General features: G+C 47.2%; 1 protein-coding gene across 1 annotated transcript; it reads right to left on the minus strand.

Moving 5' to 3' along the window:
• Positions 1-7861: 7861 nt before the first annotated feature.
• On the minus strand, positions 7862-17386 carry HMGN5 (high mobility group nucleosome binding domain 5). Its single transcript, XM_074601500.1, has 6 exons — positions 17123-17386; positions 15869-15898; positions 14980-15009; positions 13991-14041; positions 9837-9980; positions 7862-8551 (listed from the first exon to the last, which is right to left on the minus strand). The coding sequence occupies exons 1-6, from the start codon at positions 17135-17137 to the stop codon at positions 8504-8506; spliced, it is 318 nt and encodes a 105-aa protein (XP_074457601.1). The 5' UTR covers positions 17138-17386; the 3' UTR covers positions 7862-8503.
• Positions 17387-18413: the final 1027 nt, after the last annotated feature.

The following is an 18413-nucleotide window of genomic DNA, read 5'->3' on the forward strand; positions in this document are numbered from 1 at the left end:
TCTGGAAGAAGAGCGGGCACCAGGAGGGCCTTGCTATGCTTTAACTCCGGTATCCCCCATGGATGACCCTGCTGCCTCGCTGGTCAACTGGAGTGCTTTTCCGTAGTTCTCGTTATGAACAATAACTATCACCATTTATCCAGCACATTAAATTTATACAAATATTTAGAGAATGAAATCTTCACTTTATTAACCCTGACTGAGAAACTTCTATTGACTGCAACAAGGCAACGACCTCGTCTTCGTATCCACCTGGATTTCTACGAACTGCTGTTTCTTTTCCTCCAAGCTCACATACTTTAGTGAGTAGGATGTGCAAAATGAAACGAGAAGACTTGCTTCTTATCTACCGTGGGATAAGAAGCTTCTTAACCACAAGCCACCGGCCCCATCGTCAGGCCAGCAGGAAGGTTTGGGCATCCCACCAGGTACCCACTAGCCAGCGCCCCCACGTTCTGCTGCATCCCGAGGGAAAGCAGGTTGGTTGCCCAAAACTCGGCCTCTGGTCCCTGACGGTGGGGACTGGAGGATGGGGACACGCAGGTCCCATGTTTCGGCGCCGAAGAGGCTGCAGGGAGGAGCGCCCGTCACCCCGAAGGAGCTGGGGTACGAACTCCCGCTCACAGTGCTGTCAACCCCCCCCAGCCAGCTCAAGCTCTCAGGGTCCTCCCTGCGCATCAAGCTTTGCACGGCGCCGCTACACAGGAATCCTCAGACATGACCACCACCTAGAGGCTGGAGCACTACATGAAGCTAGAGAGGTTTATATTCAAAATGGGCCAAATAGGGGGTTGGAAATACTTCATGAGCCCAAACAAAGCAACAACAAGAGCTGGGCACCTGGACTGCCTTCCTCCAACCCAGTGGTGGCCCGCACCTCAACTGCACCCTACGCCACAGCAGCCAGCGGCACCCCCGGCAGAGCCGCCACCCTGCAGGGGTGCATTTGGGGAAGGAGTTTTGCAAAGAGCAGAAGAATGGTGTGCCCTTCTCCTCTCGTGCTCCCCCCACCGCACGAGGGGGTCAAGGAGGAGCCCGTGATGCCGCTCCAGTGGAGGATGACTCCTTGGGCACAAGCTTGCACAGAGGAAGTCCTCGGTCTCGGCTGCTGAGAAACCAAGGTCCAGCGGGCCGGGGCTCAGCAGGGACGCACACAGCAGCGCGCCGGTCTACGGTAGCTGAAGTCACCGCTGTGCGTCTGTCCCCACCAACAGCCAGAGACACGGACACTTTGAAAGCGGGCAAGTTTTTCTGCACTCGAGGTGTCAGGATTGCGGCCAGGGGGCTCAGACCAAAGGCGCACACAAGCCCGTGTCCCCTCGCCTCCAGCTGCAGCCGCAGGTGACGGGAAGGGCAGAGCCAGGGGACGGCTCCAGCTCCTCTCCCAGCCTCCCGCGGACTTTGGCTCCTCCTGCATTGGGGGTGCGTCTCGGTGTTCCACAGCCCCACTGAGTCGTCTTCCAAGAATTTGGCTAACCGCTTACTAAACCGTTATGATTTTGGGGGCCCATTTGGGCAATGAGTTCCGCGGCTTAATTACACCTTGTGTGAAATATGTGCGTTTTGCGTCTGCCACTTGGTAATTTCATTTGGTGCCTCTTTGTTTGCGTTGTCTTCCGACACAAGAGCCATCGACCCCTGTTCGCTTTCTCCGTGCCACTGCTTGAGTCTATACATCTCCCTCCTCCTTTTTTCCCGCCTCGTCTGTCAATTCTTTGCAAGACAAAAAAGGTAATTTATTTAATTGTTGCCGATATAATGTGCTAAAACTCTCCCTTACCCTCCAACAGTTAATTACACTTGTTAATTATTTTAATTACTCCCAGGGTACCGGCCCAGGTAGAGGAGGACCCCACTGGGCTACACGGGCATAAACACAGAGCAGAAACGTCGGTGCTGACTCCAAAGAGCTACGCTGGTACGGCCGGTCTCTGGCAGCACGGGTGGTGAAACCGGAGCGGGGAAAGCTTGGCCTAGATTTGCAAATTTCTGTTTGCAGCATGGAAAGATTTACAGGAGGTGGCCTCAGGGGAAGTCAGATCCCGCAGGATTTCCCTCGGAGTGGGCTGAGGCTTGGGGAGGCGACTCCAGCCTCTCCCTCCTTAGCAGGGACGATGCTTCCCGTGCAAATCAGAACCGCCGCTTGGCGACGTAGTTATGGCCGGCACCTCTGCGATGGCAGATATGGTTATACGGAGGAAGAAATCAAATCGAGCAAACTTTCAGCCCGGCCGGGAAGCTGAGGCTCAGTCCTGGGCTTAGCGACTGCCTCCCTCTAACTACAGAGGTGTGCCGAGGGGGACGGCGGCCCCCGTATCAGGAAAACAACAAAAAGATCATTTGTGGTCTCACAGAGCAGCATCTGCCAGCACCCTCGCAGCCAGGATGAAATCCGAGAGTTGCCGCAATCTAAACCTTCTCTGCAGTTTCTTTTATCTTACCAGGGGGAAAAACAAACAGAAGAGAAGCAGAAAGCTTTGCGGCTAAGATGTCTCACATCTGGTTTTAGCTCCAAGAAATGTACTTCCACCCCCTCCCCGAATTGTTAAACAAACAAAACCCTGGCGATTTTTCTGGATTTCGGCTCTCAGATAACTGAGAAGCAGCTTTGTCTGCGAATTCCAGGCTTGCACCACCCTTCGTGCCTAATGAGAGCAACGCACCTCGCTTGGCTGGGGACGCCAACGCTGGGAGGGAGAAGCGGTTTGTGCCTCGTCACTGGGAGGCATTTCCAATTTGGGACAATTCTTTTGGAAATGTCACCCCGGGAGCACTCTGCCGGAGCACTTGCCCCTCTCTGGGACAGACCCTGCACTGCACGGTCCTCGCCTTCTGCTCCGAGAGGGACTCCATGCTCGTCGCTGCTCCCGGGGAGGCTGGCTGAGGAGGAAAACGAAGCTGGGCTCTCCTAAGCAGAGATGAACGTCCTATTTCCAGTGAGAGAACCTGGTTTAAATCTTGACCACTCTATTTTTAGGTTTCAATACAGCATTTTTGCCTGCGTTATTTACGCTTCCTCCCTTTTTTTAAGAACGTCTGGAAATGCTTCAGATGCGTCTAGTTGTATTAACATGCCCTTGAGAGTTTTATGGTGTCAATTTGATTTCCAGTCTTTCAGAAACAGAGCTTTCTAATTTGCGATTTTATTCCTTTTAGATCACCTAAGCACCTACTTCATTTCACTGCTTTCAGGTGCTACGTCAATCTGAAGTCTGGGCTAATGCGTCTGGACATCACTTACATGTTTCCATTTGACACGTTTCGAGCAATTCCCTCGCTGGTGCCGGGAAGGCAGCGTTTCATCCCTCCGAGATCCTCTCCCGCCGGCCCCTCGCTGTCCTCCAGCGGTGTTGGCGGAGGTAGCTGCATCGGGCAGAGGAAGGGTGTGGGAGCAGCAGGGTGGTCCTCTCCCATCCCCTCCTTGAGTCACCCCAAGCCCAATCCTAATCACTCTCCTTCGAAAGCAGGGGACAGCGGCTGAACGAGACGCCCAGGACTTGTGTCACCCACCTCCGCGCTCGCTCCTGACCAGCTCCCCTCTCTCTTCCGGGCACTAGGACAGCCTCTGGCCAGAAGCCACGTTAACATTGTTCTCTCCAAATGAGAGAGGCTCCTCGAAAGCCACGCAGCGGCGGGGCCCGAGGGGTGTTCTCGGCTCTCTGGAGCCCGTCCAGGGCATCAGGTTTCAGAGCAGGGGCTCCCACGCCAGCTGCATGGGGAAGGAACATCACCACTGGGACAATTAGAAAGAGGAGCCATCCGTTTCTATTCAGGGGATTCAATTTTCTTTCTGCTTCATCAGATTAACACCAATGTAACTCCATTAACTACCAGGGAAGTTGCTCTTGATCTGAAAATCAGACCCATTGGATTTTCTGGCTTTTGAGTGCAGTCACTTCATTCAAAGGAGCGAAGGTGGATGTAGGATGTACCTACAAAAGCCCTCCTTGTATGTGGTCTGGGGAAGGTGTTTTTTTTCTTTCCCCCATTTTAAACACATAATTTATTTATATTTTTTTTTAATCCCAAGGACCTCGTTGTGATTTTCATTTTCTCCTTGCTGATGGCAGCCATGGTTCTTCTCTCCCGTTCCTCCCCCTGTGCTGCTCCAGCACGTTGCTGATGATGGACACCAGGAAGAAGCCTAGAGGTGCTTCCTCTCATTTCAAACCTTGCTTTCCCAGACAGTGTTTTTCCAAGCCTTTCCTTGTTCTGACAAAGCAATAAGCAAATGCTGGCCCAAGTTCTGTTGAAGATCCCGTAAGAACACGCATTATTGCGAGGAGTGGGAAGCTTCAAGACATTCTCTTAAACTTTAAAGGCACCCAGAAGTTACGTCAGCTGCATGCTGCACTAGGAGCCTGCACCAAAAGCTCTATCATGAGCTATATTAATGCATGAAGAATGGCAAAACAATGCTTTGCTCAACAATTGCTGCTAAACAAAATCATGATGATGAACCCCCTTAGCAGTAAGACGGGTCTGAAGTATTAACATGATCCCTCCAGTGCCGCACTACAATTGGGCCGTTGCTGACTGTCATCTCACTGCATTAATCTCGATTCTGTAGCTGTTCGCTGTCAGGGTTTCTATTTGGACAGGACAATGTGGCCCCAGACACCGATTCCCACCTGAACCACTCCACTACCCTCTCGACACCACAGCACCTTCCAGGCCTAGCACCGGTCACTCAAACGCCCAGCACAACTTGGCGCAGCAGGACTTACCCAGACCGCACTCACCTTCACCCACAGGCTTTCTTCGCATGAAAGACTTGGGGCTCCTGAAAGATTTGCAGGGCTCCTGCTTAGCAGGGAACAGCATCACCAGCACTCACGGTCTGCTCGTCACACAGCATGTGAAGTTTGTCAAACTACCTCAAACAACGACTATCTAAACCACCATGACCAGCAATATTGCCTCCTTTCACACAGTTTCACTGCAAAATCCAAGTCAACAGTTGTCCATGTATCTTGCCCAACAACTGACGAGCCATATGGGCATCTCACCGTTGCAAGTTGTTGCCAACCTCACTTGAAATCTCTTCCCCCAGCTAAAAACATCCTTACGCCACCTCAGAACCATCACTAGCTTTAGACTCATGAATCTGCCCACCACATCACATCCTCTACAGTCCGTAATTGTTATTATTAATAGTGAGAATCAAACTCCCACCGTCAATTTTGCCTCCCTAGCAATTCTCTGAATCTTTCCTAACCAGCACAAGAGCAGGCAAACACGTACTGCTTGCACCCAGAGCACTGCCGAGCAGCCGGCCAAGGATCTGGGTGGGTTCTCCACATATTCCAACTAAACCCGAAGGCGGGTACGCCCAACTGACTGCTCAGTGAAAAAGGCTTTCTCCCTTCGAAACCTTTGAATTTGGGACAACCATGAAGTAAGCAAAGCTCGCGAGCTGAGGTGGAGCTTGCCTTTGATTCGGGGTCCAGACCTCAGGACGAAGCGATGAGGAGGATTTGGCAGAAGGCAGGCATCTATTCAGTTGTGCAACTCGCTCAATACCCCATTGCTCAGAGAAGTTATGAATTTGAGCAAGGAGGTTTGTCTGAAAAGATCTTAAGCAATTTTCTGTACTTATTTGAAACAGGAATCTGATTGTAACAATAGTTATAGAATTAAGAACAACTCTCGCCCTGGCACTAAAAGAGGAAGAAATAAACAAAACCAAACACTCAATTGTATGTTTCTGTATAACAACCTCCGTATTAAAATGGAGAAACATGACTTGACATACAGAATGACCTCAATTAGCGTATGACGGGCTGATTATACCTTGGCATATGGATGAGCCCTTTGCTAAGAAGAAAATACCAACCATATTCATAGTCTCTGCTGTTGAAATAACAATGCTTGAAACACTCAATGACGAGAGGCTAAAGCCAAAGAGAAATGGTTCAATGGTACCACGATTTGGAGAAGGAGCTCACCTCCCTTGCAGAACCGGGTTTGCTGTTTGAAAGCCCTTTTAGAGAAACCAGTGGGGGTGGAGGGGAATATGAAAGTATAAAACACTTCATTCCAATATGCATTTTCTCCCTCAAGCAGTACAGGCCCATTGGTATTTCTCATCGATTTCAAGCAGCATTCAGGCAGACCCTAAAAATGACTGCACCGTGTGTCCAAAGCACGCTGCTGTGCTTGTTAGTGATCTTTTATTATTCAAAAGCCGGCTAAATTCAGTAAACAATTTTTACGTATAAAAGTGTGAGGATGATATCTGGACTATTGTTGAATCCTCTTCAACTGGGACACTCAGAATCTCCCTGGTTTTTCTAAGTTGTCCTAAGTTTTTCAGACACCGACACGTGCATCCATAGAAAACAATCCTAGGACGTAAAATTGTCAACTGAACACGCGCAGGGTAGCACAGCTGCCCTGGGATACTGGTGTTATCACATTCCTGGCAAAAGCCCACAGAAAGAATAGATGTCCACAAAATACATAAAAAAATCCTAGCAGCATGTGAAACGCCCACATCCCACCAGGCTTCCACCGGGCAGGGGCTCCCAGCTTCTGCTGGCCATCAGTTTTCACTGCAGGAGAGACTGTACAGAGCACGCCCCAAAGTTGTTGTATGTGGGCTGCGCTGGATTAAGGGAATGTAAATTCCCTTATTGTTAAGGATTATTAAATTAGGGTCCCTAAATACTCTCTCACCTTTACTGCCGAGGAAGCTCGAGTTCAGGTAACCCTGATGCTTTTATAGAGAATAAAAGGTGGTGCACAGGAATAAAAATCCCTGGTGCTTTAAGCCTGGAAAATTAAATTCACATTAAACATCATCAAGTAGCCAGTGCCCCAGGGTACTCATCCTGAAACACACATTTAATACACGATACCATGCATTGAGATGCTGAGTTAGAGTTTGGATTTGAGATAAAATATGCAAGCTCTTGGAATTTCACATTTCTGGGCTGCAAAACAATTTAATGCAAAAGATAAGGTTTCTGCATTGCAGACATTTTTCTTCTTATTAAATATATAATGTGTTTGGTCATCAATGTGAAGAGACTTTATCTAAAAGGAGCCTTTAAGAGGAAAATGTGAAGTGTCCTTGAAAAGGTGCATAGAATAGCTATAGCAACAAAAATAAGGCTAGATAAAACCAATACTAAACCCCCATTCAACTCCCGTCTAGTCTAGCCGTCATTTCCCAGAATAATGAAGCTTGCATTAATGGAAAGCACTTCTGTACACATACATGTTATCATGCTAGAAGAAGCTAAGTGAGTCGAAGAAAACATTTTGTGAGTAGTACATGCTTAAAGAAGAAAACTCCAAACAACAGTTATGGAAGTATGCACACTAACCGGGCCTACGAACATTCCTACATCAACAGAAAACTATTTCATACTATTAAGGGTTTGATGTAAACGTGGTAGTCTCTAAGCTCCTGCAGTATTTCTAATAGGGAAGAACCTCCCTCTAAATCATAACCAACTAATAGGCACACGAAAGAAAACCAGACAATACCCTTCAGAACTTATAATCACATCAATAACGCTTAGGCGTACCGGACAACACCAAGTATCCAACCTTTACCTGAGTAAGTACCAGCATTTACAAGGTCACCCTTCATCTGAAAGCGCTGGCTGAAGCCCCCAGCTGGGGTAAGCCGGCATGTTTCCTCTGACATCAACTACTCCCATTTCGGCCACTGAGAGCCTGGCCCATAAAGTCGTTTGTGTTCACGCAACCGAAGACGACAGGGGCTCACGCCCTAACCGTGCCATGGCCCAAAGCTTTCTAGCTGCAGAGGTTCTCTCAGCCTGACACCCTGCACTACTCCAGCTCTTGTGGAATTTGGTACCTTTCCAGCAGCACAAGCAACAAACCACAATCAGCCTTTGAGGAGTCTTTTTTATTAAGATAAATCCAGCAAAATTCCTAACAGTGGGTACATACAACCAACCTGCCCTTTTAAAAGAAATGTTTGTATTTCATTTAAAAACATGATTACACTTTTATTTATTTATTTTTTCAAAACTGACAAAATAAAATTACATTTGGGAAACAACAGATTTCCAGCTCTTAGGTTTTTCATGAAAATAGCTCACCTTCTTTATAAAAGCAACCCACAGAACCACTGGAATGTTTAACACGGTTATTTGTTTTGAGACCTCCCCACTTTAAGAAACCATACAACACATACAAGGGAAAAATTAAAATCTGAAGTTTGTAAGCATGACTTACACAAAAAGGGACACACTGACAGAAGTCAAAAGCTACCACCACTTATTCTTTCCATGTACCATACAAACTATTACAATCACAAAATTTAAAAACAATGATTTTTTTTTTTGTTTTGTTTTGTTTGTTAGGGATTTAATTCCCAAGTAACCGAGATGAAGATGTTCCATAATTAAATTCATGCTAAAAAAACCTGCATTTATAAAATAGTTGATAAAAATATTCCTCTCTGTTAACAATACAGCATGGAGGTACGGATACCAAATGATGGAGATATAGGGCAGGGTTAACATTACTCGGACTTGGCTTCCTTATCATCAGATGCTTCAGCAGCTGGTGCCTATAAAAGTGTTTGGGAAGAATAGAAATATTATTCGTAATGCTAATTGGATTCCATCCTAATAAGCATCAAAGAGAGACCAGTTTGTTAGCACACACACGGACAACATTTTGTGTAGGTAAGACAAAAACGCTCGGCCACTACAGAAAGTATCAACACAACAACATGTCAGCTGATCGTTCTAAAAATTAAAACACAGATGAGTAGTAATTGATAATCAAGTTAATTTTGGAATGCTAAGTGCCTCCAAAAAGGCAGAAGTTTAGAACGTACTTTAGATTAGGATCAAACACACGCTAGTGAAAGTTCAAGTCCTCATCTCCGTAAGTCACAGGGAAGTGTAAGAATTACCCATAAAACTGCGATACTATTGCAGTCTATTGTCTAAACTTTGGGGAAATTGGTTCTCACCCATTTTCTATAAAAACATCTGCTATTACTTTTTAAGTCACACATCAAAATTGCAAAGCTCCTATCAAAGATCCTTTGAACTACAATAGCCCCATATTAACTTTTAGCAAAGAAACTCCTGAATTAGTTTGAAAAATGAAAGAATAAATGACCCATTAACTGGATAATGGTACTCAACACATGCAGAGAGATCCCTGTAAATCAAATGCAACAGAGAACACAACATGCTAGTCTGTGCCTACAGGGCCACAGGGCAAAGGAGCCCATAGCAAACGTTGAGCTTCTACTATCAGCGAGTAATCTGCTAGGAACAGGCCATCAGGAGCTGAGTGAAGCTTGTAGCCAGTCCTAGCAAATGGCAGCTCTTAGCTGATAATGGTAAGAACCTGTAAGAGGGAGGCTTGCAGATCAAGAGACAAGACCAAGTTTATTATGCAGATCTCGTTGAATTGTTCTGAGGCGAAGAATTGTTTTAAAGAATTGTGTAAAACTTAAAACCAGATTTCTGGCTCAGTACCAACCCGTGCTGAGCAGAAGAGGCAATCCAGCAGTCCAGAGAGGATATGCAAAGTCAGCTCAGGGTTGGATAGCAATCTTATTGAGCTCTATTGTTCCCCAAATATTCTGCATTGCTCTTGTGCCAACCCTGAGAGGGACACTACGATAGCACAGACCACCTGTGGAAGGGCTCTATCACGTAGCAGAAATACGTTTGAAGGAAAACGCTATTCTTTCAGGCTCTCCCTGGGAGTTGCCCTGTGCAGGATGGCAGTGAAACACACCACCTTCTGACAAGGAGACCCAATCGTTAGTTCCTGCAGATGTATTACCAATACATCTCTGTTTATTCCCATGTTTACCGTAGCTAAAGTACCTCATTAGTTTTGGTATCTCCGTTTTCAGAGTGGTTTTCTTCTTTAGCATCCTCTTGTTTAGTTTCATCTTTGCCTTTGGCTCCTTTCTTCCCTTTTGTTGCTGCCTTTTTGTCCTCCTTTTTATCATTTGCTGCCTTTTCTTTCTGTTAAGAAAACAGACCATGATATGGTAAAATCCAATTTCCACCTCGTACGTCTGCATATGCACATTCTGAACTCTAAAACCGTCTACACAACCTGCTTCTACACACTGAACTTCCTATTGACAACGATGAGATGTAAGTTTCTAAGGAGCAGTGCTTTCCTTCCATTCCATCCTGAATGTGCTACTGGGAAGTGCATAATATAAAAGCAGCCATGGCTGGGGTTAAAAGAATTCCTATTTTAAATAGGCATTCAATTAAATTAGCTAAAAAATGTTGGAGTTGAACTGCCCTGTATTTCTGCTGTGCTGCTGAAAGGCATACCACAGAACAAAAAGAACATGTACAACTAGTGGGAATACCAGAATACTTCAGATGTGCTATTAAGGCCTATTTAGAAAACTGTAACAAAGCTGTAGTCAAAGGACTTTTCCCCCTCCCTGCCAGAAATATTCCTTACTATAATAAACCATTTGTGTGATAGACAAGTTGGGGGCTCAACAGCATCACTTCAATAACAGCGAGAACCTTGCATTTGTTATTTAAGCGCAGTTTCTTATATGTGGATCAGGCTAAATCAAAACAAAACTTGATGCCACAACTTCTGTAGTTATAGTTTTCTATATGGCAAGGTCAGATCCTGACCCCAATACAGTAATAAGCACGACTCTCATTGGTTTCACTTCTGAGGATCTGCCTCTTGCTGCCAATAAGTGCACTAAGCAAACCAGCTTAGTTCCTCGCTTGATTAACCTAGTTCCAGCAAAGGAACGATATATATCTGCAAAATTACTACTCACAGGTAAGTGAAGATAAACAGATAATTACTGAATCTCTCTCTCACTCTCCTCAGAAGATGAAGATGTCTCAGTGACTAGAAGTTACAAAAGGGTACTTCCTTATTTCAACACCTTGCTTATTAGTGTACAAAATTAATTCACATTAAAAATGAGCTGCTTGCTAAGGGTAAACTCAGATACAGAGTACAAGGGGAAAGTCATCTGATTCTTCAATGATACTGATCATTAAACACTCACCAAAATTAACACCAAATCCTATAATAACACAGAAAATTTAAGACAGGAAGTTAGTAGCACTCAAATGGGTGAGGGCCTCTTTCCTCTCTAACCTCCCACTCCCCAGTCTGACCTTGCTGAGGGACTTCAGCCCTCTTGGGAAACTCTACTACAATATGGTGTTAGGAGTCCCCTTCTCCTGGGCTGTGCCCACTCTCAACAAGCCTCTCGTCATTTTTGGGGACTTGCTTATCCGAGATACGTGGTGGCTCTTTCCGAGAGAAGGAAGAGAGACACCAGAAGATGAAAGAGAAGAGTTTGCCTCCACTCACTCTCTTCCCCTCTGTTGGCTGAACAGTCCTCCAACTTTCAAGAGAGGCAGAAGAAAGATAAATATCACAGTAATATCAGCACCCAAGTATTCTGGTACTGTTTGGCAGTAAGATTTAGAACTGCGATACTACTATGGCACTAGTTTGCTCTCTGTCACTTGAACAGACCTCATCAGACCTTTGAAGTGCACATAAATAGTCCACTGTGAAGGGTTCCTCCAGCAGCACCAGTATGCTCCAAACTCCCAAGCACAGGCATGTTAGTCACTTGCTCTTCCAATGTAAGCCATGAGGGATTTTTAAAGACTTGGGGCTGTTTGAAGAAGGGTATATTTTCCCTTACCCCATAAAAACAAAAAAAACAAACAAAAAGTATTAACAGAGCTAAAACTGTAATTCCGTGTACCCACTGTCTACTGGTAAAGCTCCTCTTAAGAAAGGATTTGAGGAGAATCCACAGAAAACTGCCTTCCTGGCTGGACTCTGACCAGAGAGAGTGTCTCGCAGCACACAGCTGTCTGAGGAACCCAAGATCTTTGCTCTTTTCTGCAAGATCTGTGGCTTCTGGGGACAAGCTAAGAACTATTCTGTAAGGGATCAAGCCTCCTTCCACAACCGAGTGAGTCCAGGAAAAAAAAAATACCCAAGGAGATAATGTTAGTTTTCAATTTCCAAGCTTCTTCCATCCTCTCAGCTAGTTCTGAGCTAATACCATAGTATTAATTTTCCTGAATAATTTTTCTATACAGATGGCAACATCAATTCTGCAATAAGGGCATGTGTTTTATAAAGCATTTCATTCTTTTCCCAGCTCTATGCTTTTCAATAAGGGTAAGTTTAAAAGGTGAAGTCTATTCTGACACGCTGAAAAAAACATTCAACATGATGGTTACAAAGTTAAGCATTTGGGGGAAACAACAATTAAAGATGCCTGCACAATTCTTACTACATACCCCTTTGCACAAATATTGACCCAGTATTAGGAGCTCTAGAGAGCCAGAAATGCAACCCGAGTATCCTGACTTCAAACCAGCACCTTAGATACAAGAGGACCAGCACTTTCCCAGTCCGACTGGGAGCAGCGTGTAGGGCAATGACCAAGGCACTACTTCCAGCAGAACTAAATGATCCCAGAGGGAGACCGCTTCTGCGGTAAGGGACCAAACTAAGTTTTGACAATCACAGCCTCAACTTTTGAATGCTTATTTTCACAACTTTTAAGATTCTGTTAATGCAGCTTGTGTGTATAAAACCCGACATGTTTCCAGAAAAATAAAAAAGCAAACTTGAAAAAGAAAAAAAGAAAATACCAACAACGTGCATCGTAGGCATCTGCACTGACCTCTGCGCCAGTCATCATCAGAGGCTGAACCCAGGACTTTTAGATCCCCAGGCCAGCTCTCTGCCACTTGGGCTAGAAGAGCAATCACCAGTGGCAGGCCCTCCGCTTCCCAGGGGCCCAGCCACCAGAGGGAGATGCAACCCCGAGCGCGCCAGCCACTCGCACCACAGGAATGCCGAGCAGCAGGGTTCCTAGGTTCCCCTGCTGCTCTGGAATGGGATCTAGAAATAACAGCCCCACAACCAAGACACAGATGTGAAAAACTTGCTCTGCAAACCACTGCGATTACAGAGCTGAGATGCGGAGTCCCCAAAACAAGAAGCAGGGTTCTCCTCCTTACCCATTTCTCATGACATCTCTGCTGCTCCATACAGCAGGACTTGGGGGCAGAATAGTTTTAATCATCTGGAAGTCTGCTGTGCTGTATGCAATTGCAAGGCCTTTTAAATGTACAGAAAAGAGTTCCTGGTTCCCAGACCGTCATTCTCTTCTGTAACTTAAGCATCTCTCACACCTGTGCTTTGCCCATATGACCATCCAAAACCACAATGGGGAAAACGTATAATGGGAACAGGTTAAAAAGAACACTAAAGTTTTGTTGTTGGGCGGTTTTTTTTCCAGCTGCAAAATCCTGCTACAATCTGAGTATTTACAGATAGATCTAAAAAAAGCATTGCAAACTGTGACTGTTGGGGAAGCCTGTGACAGGAAGGTGGTATAAAGAAATAACTCATGGATGGCAGAACTGCCCCCTTTTAAATTTCAAACTGTTGCTCCAAAGTGAAAAGAAGCTTTAAATAGTTTCTTTTTTAACTGTACTGTCAGATGTGCCAGTATTTTTGACATTTCCCCAAATATCCACCTTCAGGAAACAGGTGTGTAGAACTTTATCTCCAGTGATTAAAATCTGATAAACTGATAACTATCTGAAAAGAACGCCTTTGAATGAAAACACAGTAAGAAACTGTAATTAAAAGCATGATTTTCAATGCCTTTGCTAATTGAGTCTCTGATCTCTATTCAAAGCATCGTTTTCCAACAATGCATTATATGAAACTTCAGAACAGCCTTGCAAGGCAAGCAGTAAAGCCTTACCACAACTGATTTAAAATCTGTTCAGTTTACCACAATCCTTCACTAGGAATTGGATAAAATTATCTTTACGTCTTTCACGTTCTTTTTAACTCGCATAACTCAAACTTAAATCTTTAAAGAAGATATGAAAACCCAAAATGGTTAGTTGTGGATGTTTTTTCCCCCCCCATAAACACCTTGAGAAAGAAAAGTGTAACTTCAGTTCAAGAGATCTCAAACACTTACCTTAGGTGCTGCCTTTTTGGGCTTTGGCTCCGGTTTAGGCGGAGCAGGTTTCTGTACAAAACACAAGAAACAGAGTCAGATGAATGCTATAAATGTTTTAGCAATACGTTGGTAACTTTTGAAAACTATTCAAACAATAAATAGTTTAGAGCTGTCTGCTTCATTCTGTAGTATAAAGGAGTAAATGTCAGAGGCAGATCGGTATCTTTCATTATCCAAATCCATGTTTCCTCACGCATGTTATGGCTGTTATGGTACAGATGGAAGTAGTAGTAGTAGTAGTAAGTGGATCATTACAGCATCTGGGTGCTACTGTCTGCTGTGAAGGCAAGCGTGTGTCAAAAATTAAATGTATTAACAACTGGACATAACTCTATGTATGCACATCTTAGCTTTCAGTAAAATTAAGTACTTTCTTTTTTAAACAGCAACCATTATCCACTTGGCTTTTCCATGATGGCTTAAAAAAGGGCTGGGTGTACTAAGTGTCTGTAGAAAAGGATGCCAAGAGCCTGTTTAAGCTGTGACTTTGGGCTGAACCCTACCACATGACATAGATTTACACCCTCTAGGTCTCAGTTTACCCAACAGTTGGGCCTGCAAAATCAATGGGCAAATTACAAGTATAAGGAGAGAGCAGGTAATTTATGGAGCTATGAGCAGGTACTTGTATGGAGAAGACCTACAGAGAACACATGCATCTTGAAATCGATATTCCTTGACTCTGGATACTCATGCGTCCAGACTGAATATTAACTAACACAGATGTTGTATCATCTCATGTGAAATGTCTAAAAGTAAGCCTGAAATGTGTTGATACTCAAGGATTTTAAACACAGAATAGGAATTTCACTTTTAAATACTGCAATACTCTAACCATGCTTTTCACAATACTGGTGAAAAAAACACAAATAGTTTCTCTATAACTGCGCCCCAGAACTTAGTATCCCATGTGACATAGTATTAAAAGAGTAGATAAAGATACTTACAGCGGATAGTCTGGCTGACCTTCTCTTTGGCTGCGTAAAGAAAGATGTGTCACTAAAATTCAGAGAGCATATAAAGCAGCGCTTTCTCAGAACTGCGACACAGCGTAACACGGCACATACACTACATCATGAAGCCCCATACGAATTCGAGGATTTATGAAATTACGGGCATGATCATAGAATGATTAGAGTTGGATGGGACCTTAAAGCCCACCCAGTGGCACCCCCTGCCCTGGGCAGGGACACCTCCCACCAGCCCAGCTTGCTCCAAGCCCCGTCCAACCTGGCCTTGAACCCCTCCAGGGATGGGGCAGCCACAGCTTCTCTGGGCAACCTGGGCCAAGGGCTCACCACCAGCAAAGAATTTCTTCCCAATATCTAATCTAAATCTCCCCTCCCTCAGTTTAAAACTGTTACCTCTCATCCCACTGCTCCCCTCCCTGATCCAGAGTCCCTCCCCACCTCTCCTGGAGCCTCTTTAAGGACTGGCAGGGGCTCTAAGGTCTCCCGGGAGCCTTCGCTTCTCCAAGCTGAACTCCCCCAACTCTCTCAGCCTGTCCTCACAGCAGCGGTGATGATGGCAATGACCTCCCAAAAGCGCAGCTTTGTTCAACAGTTCTCACTCTATGCCGCCACCCTTTTACCTTTACTAAGGTGGTAAGAGATAAAGTTTCTTTACTTCCAGGAGATGTGCCATTAAGGCTGTGTCAATAAGGCTAAAAGGCGGCACTTTGGAATCGAAGGCCTAAGCGCCCGGGACACCCAGCGCCCACCTCAGGCGACAGGCCAAGTGCTAGGCCCGGTCACCCCGAACCCTGAGGGCCTCGCTTAATTTCTGTGAAACACCACAAAAATCCATGGCGGCACCGAAGCAGCAGCCGTCTCCTACCTCCTCCTTCGCCTCCCCTTCCGCTGGAGCCTGCAAAGGAAAAAACGAGAGGAGGTGAGAAGGCGGGCGGCCATCCCCTCCCTGAGGGGAAAGCCGGAGCGGGAAAAAAGATCGATGGCGGCCTCACCCCCCCCAGCCTCAACTTTCCGGCTGGACTACAACTCCCACAATGCCGCGGGGGCCGGCGGGCCGACGTCACCGCGTTTGAAAAGTTCCCGCCAAATTACCTGCCCACAAACAAGGTCGTCGCCGGACCCGCGCCAAGGACAATGTCGGCGATACGCCGCGATCGCAACCGCCCGCGGGGTTTCGGCCCGGCCCCGCCGCCCCCGGTCGGGGGCGGCGGGGCCGGGCCGAAGCCCCGCGGGATGGAGAGAACGGGGAGGGGTGGTCCCGGAGGGTGAGGGGCGCCCGCCTCCCCCTCAGCCCCGGAGAACGGGCGGGATGGAGGGAGGGGGGGGGGTGGGTATCGCCCGCCGATCTAAAGTTACTAATTCTATTGGTAAATTCCCTTTTTTTTTTCCCGAGCCCCTCCGGCTTTCTTTCCAAGGACAAGGTTTTTTTGGTGGTGGTTTGGTTTCTCTCTCTCTCTCTCTTCCCCCCCCCCCCTTTTTTTTTTTTTTTTTTTTTTCAAATTCTGCGCCGCCTAATGGCACCAAATTACCATTGCACAACCATCTGGTATGACAAGAAGTGGGAGAGAGGAGGAGAGAGAGGAGGGAAAAAAAAAAAAAAAAAAAAAAGAGAGAGAGAACAAAGGCAAACGCAGGAGAAAGAGGCACCGTTTAAACCCAAATCCTTCCAGGGAATGGCCCGATCCGCCCCAAAATGCTCCCGGAGGGGGTCGGGAGGGTTCGGCCGCGGCGTTTTGGGCGCTGGGCGAGCGGCAGAGCCCTCGGTGGCGAGCGCTGCCTGCCTGTGTTCTCCATAGGGGCAGCAGCAGCACTATGGCTGTTTGTAATCCAGCATGGAGACACCGCTCCAGCCTTCTCCTTGCAAACAAAACAGCCCAAAGTGAACTCCCGGCCCCCCCTCGCCCGCCCCGAGCAGCCCCCCCACACGCCCTAACCCTCTCCCGCCGGTCCCAGCTCCGCTTTAGGACATGCACAAAAAATTAAAAATGCAAAAACTCCACATCCACACACACACGCGCGCGCGCAAATTTACGGATAATTTTGCAAACGCCGCTTTAATCTCTCCCCTTCCTTCCCCATCTGTCTCCCCTATTTTTTTTTATTTTTTTTTTTTACTTACCTTTCTTTTGGGCATAGTTGCACCTTAATAGTTGATTGCAAAATATATAGATATAGATATATATAAAAAATAAATGTAACCACCAAAAAACTGTTTCAACCGTTCTGCGAAATTGAAAAAAAAAAAAAAGAAAAAAAAAAAAAGAAGGATGTATAAGGGACCAAGAGTTAATTGCAGCAGAAACTGAACAAAAAAAAATCCCCCCCTCTTTATTGCAAACAGTAAAATACACCAACACGCAACCAAACTGCATGAATGGGGAGCGCGAGATGGGCCCAGCCGCCGAGTGACGGCGGCGGCGGCCAATGGGAGCGCGGGCAGCGGCCCGGGAGGCGGGGCCGTGGGCGGGGGGGCGGGGCGGCGGCCGTAGCGCGAGAGAGGCTGGCGGACGGAGGGACGGCGGTTCTACGCTGTCTGCGCAGCCCAGCTGGCCTAAAGCGCGCGGTGAATACGCCGCCGCCGCCGCGGGGAGGGCGCCGCCGGCAGCCCCGGCGCGGCCCGCGGCGGGCGGGCAGGCGGCGAGGCGAGGCGGAGCGGGGGTAGCCCCCGGCCCGCCGCTTCTGCCAGCGCCTCCGCGCACGCCGCGTCCTGCCCCGGCGGCCGTAGATGCCGTCCCGTCCGTCTCGTCCCCCCCCCCGCCTCTTTTTTCCCCCAGAGGCCGGGAAAGAAACTTCCCCGAAAGTTACCACAGGCCGCAGGACGAGAACATGGCGGCCTCCTCGCCCGCTCGCCGCGCCGGGGCCCTGCGGCCTGGCGGTCGGCGGCGGAGGCCGTGGCGCCGGGGGCGGAGGGGCGAGGGGGGGCGGCCGCCGCCATCTCCCGCCTTTGCCGTGCCTGTTGGAAAGGGCCGACCGACCCCCCCACCCCCGGTTACCTCAGCCCGCCGAGGGGCCGCGGCCTTTGTCCGCCCCGGCCCCGACGGGTAAAAACAGGGTGACCGCAGGGTGTAAGTGCCTCTGGGGACGGACAACAGCCGAGCAGGGGATTTCGGCCCAGCTTTGGCTCTAAGTTGCCTTTTGGTCTGTTAGATCTCAGTCGAAGTGTGTGAGATCTTTCTTGGAGCTGGGCCTATGAGTTTGAGGTAGGCCATAAGGTGAAGTCTCCAGACTTCTGCGCAGATTAAGGAAAATTTGCTCTGGTTTCTGTTTTAACTGCGATTTCTATCAGCGTTTGTACCCTCTATTTTGTGCATTTCTTCAAGGAAAGCACACGGTGCGTATTAACAGCACCTTTAGGACCGAAGGACTTTGCAACTAAGACTTAAAGCTGGAGCTGCTGCTCTGAGGTGTGA

Source organism: Larus michahellis, chromosome 9 (assembly GCF_964199755.1).
Source record: "Larus michahellis chromosome 9, bLarMic1.1, whole genome shotgun sequence".
In the NCBI taxonomy this organism is placed as follows: domain Eukaryota; kingdom Metazoa; phylum Chordata; class Aves; order Charadriiformes; family Laridae; genus Larus; species Larus michahellis.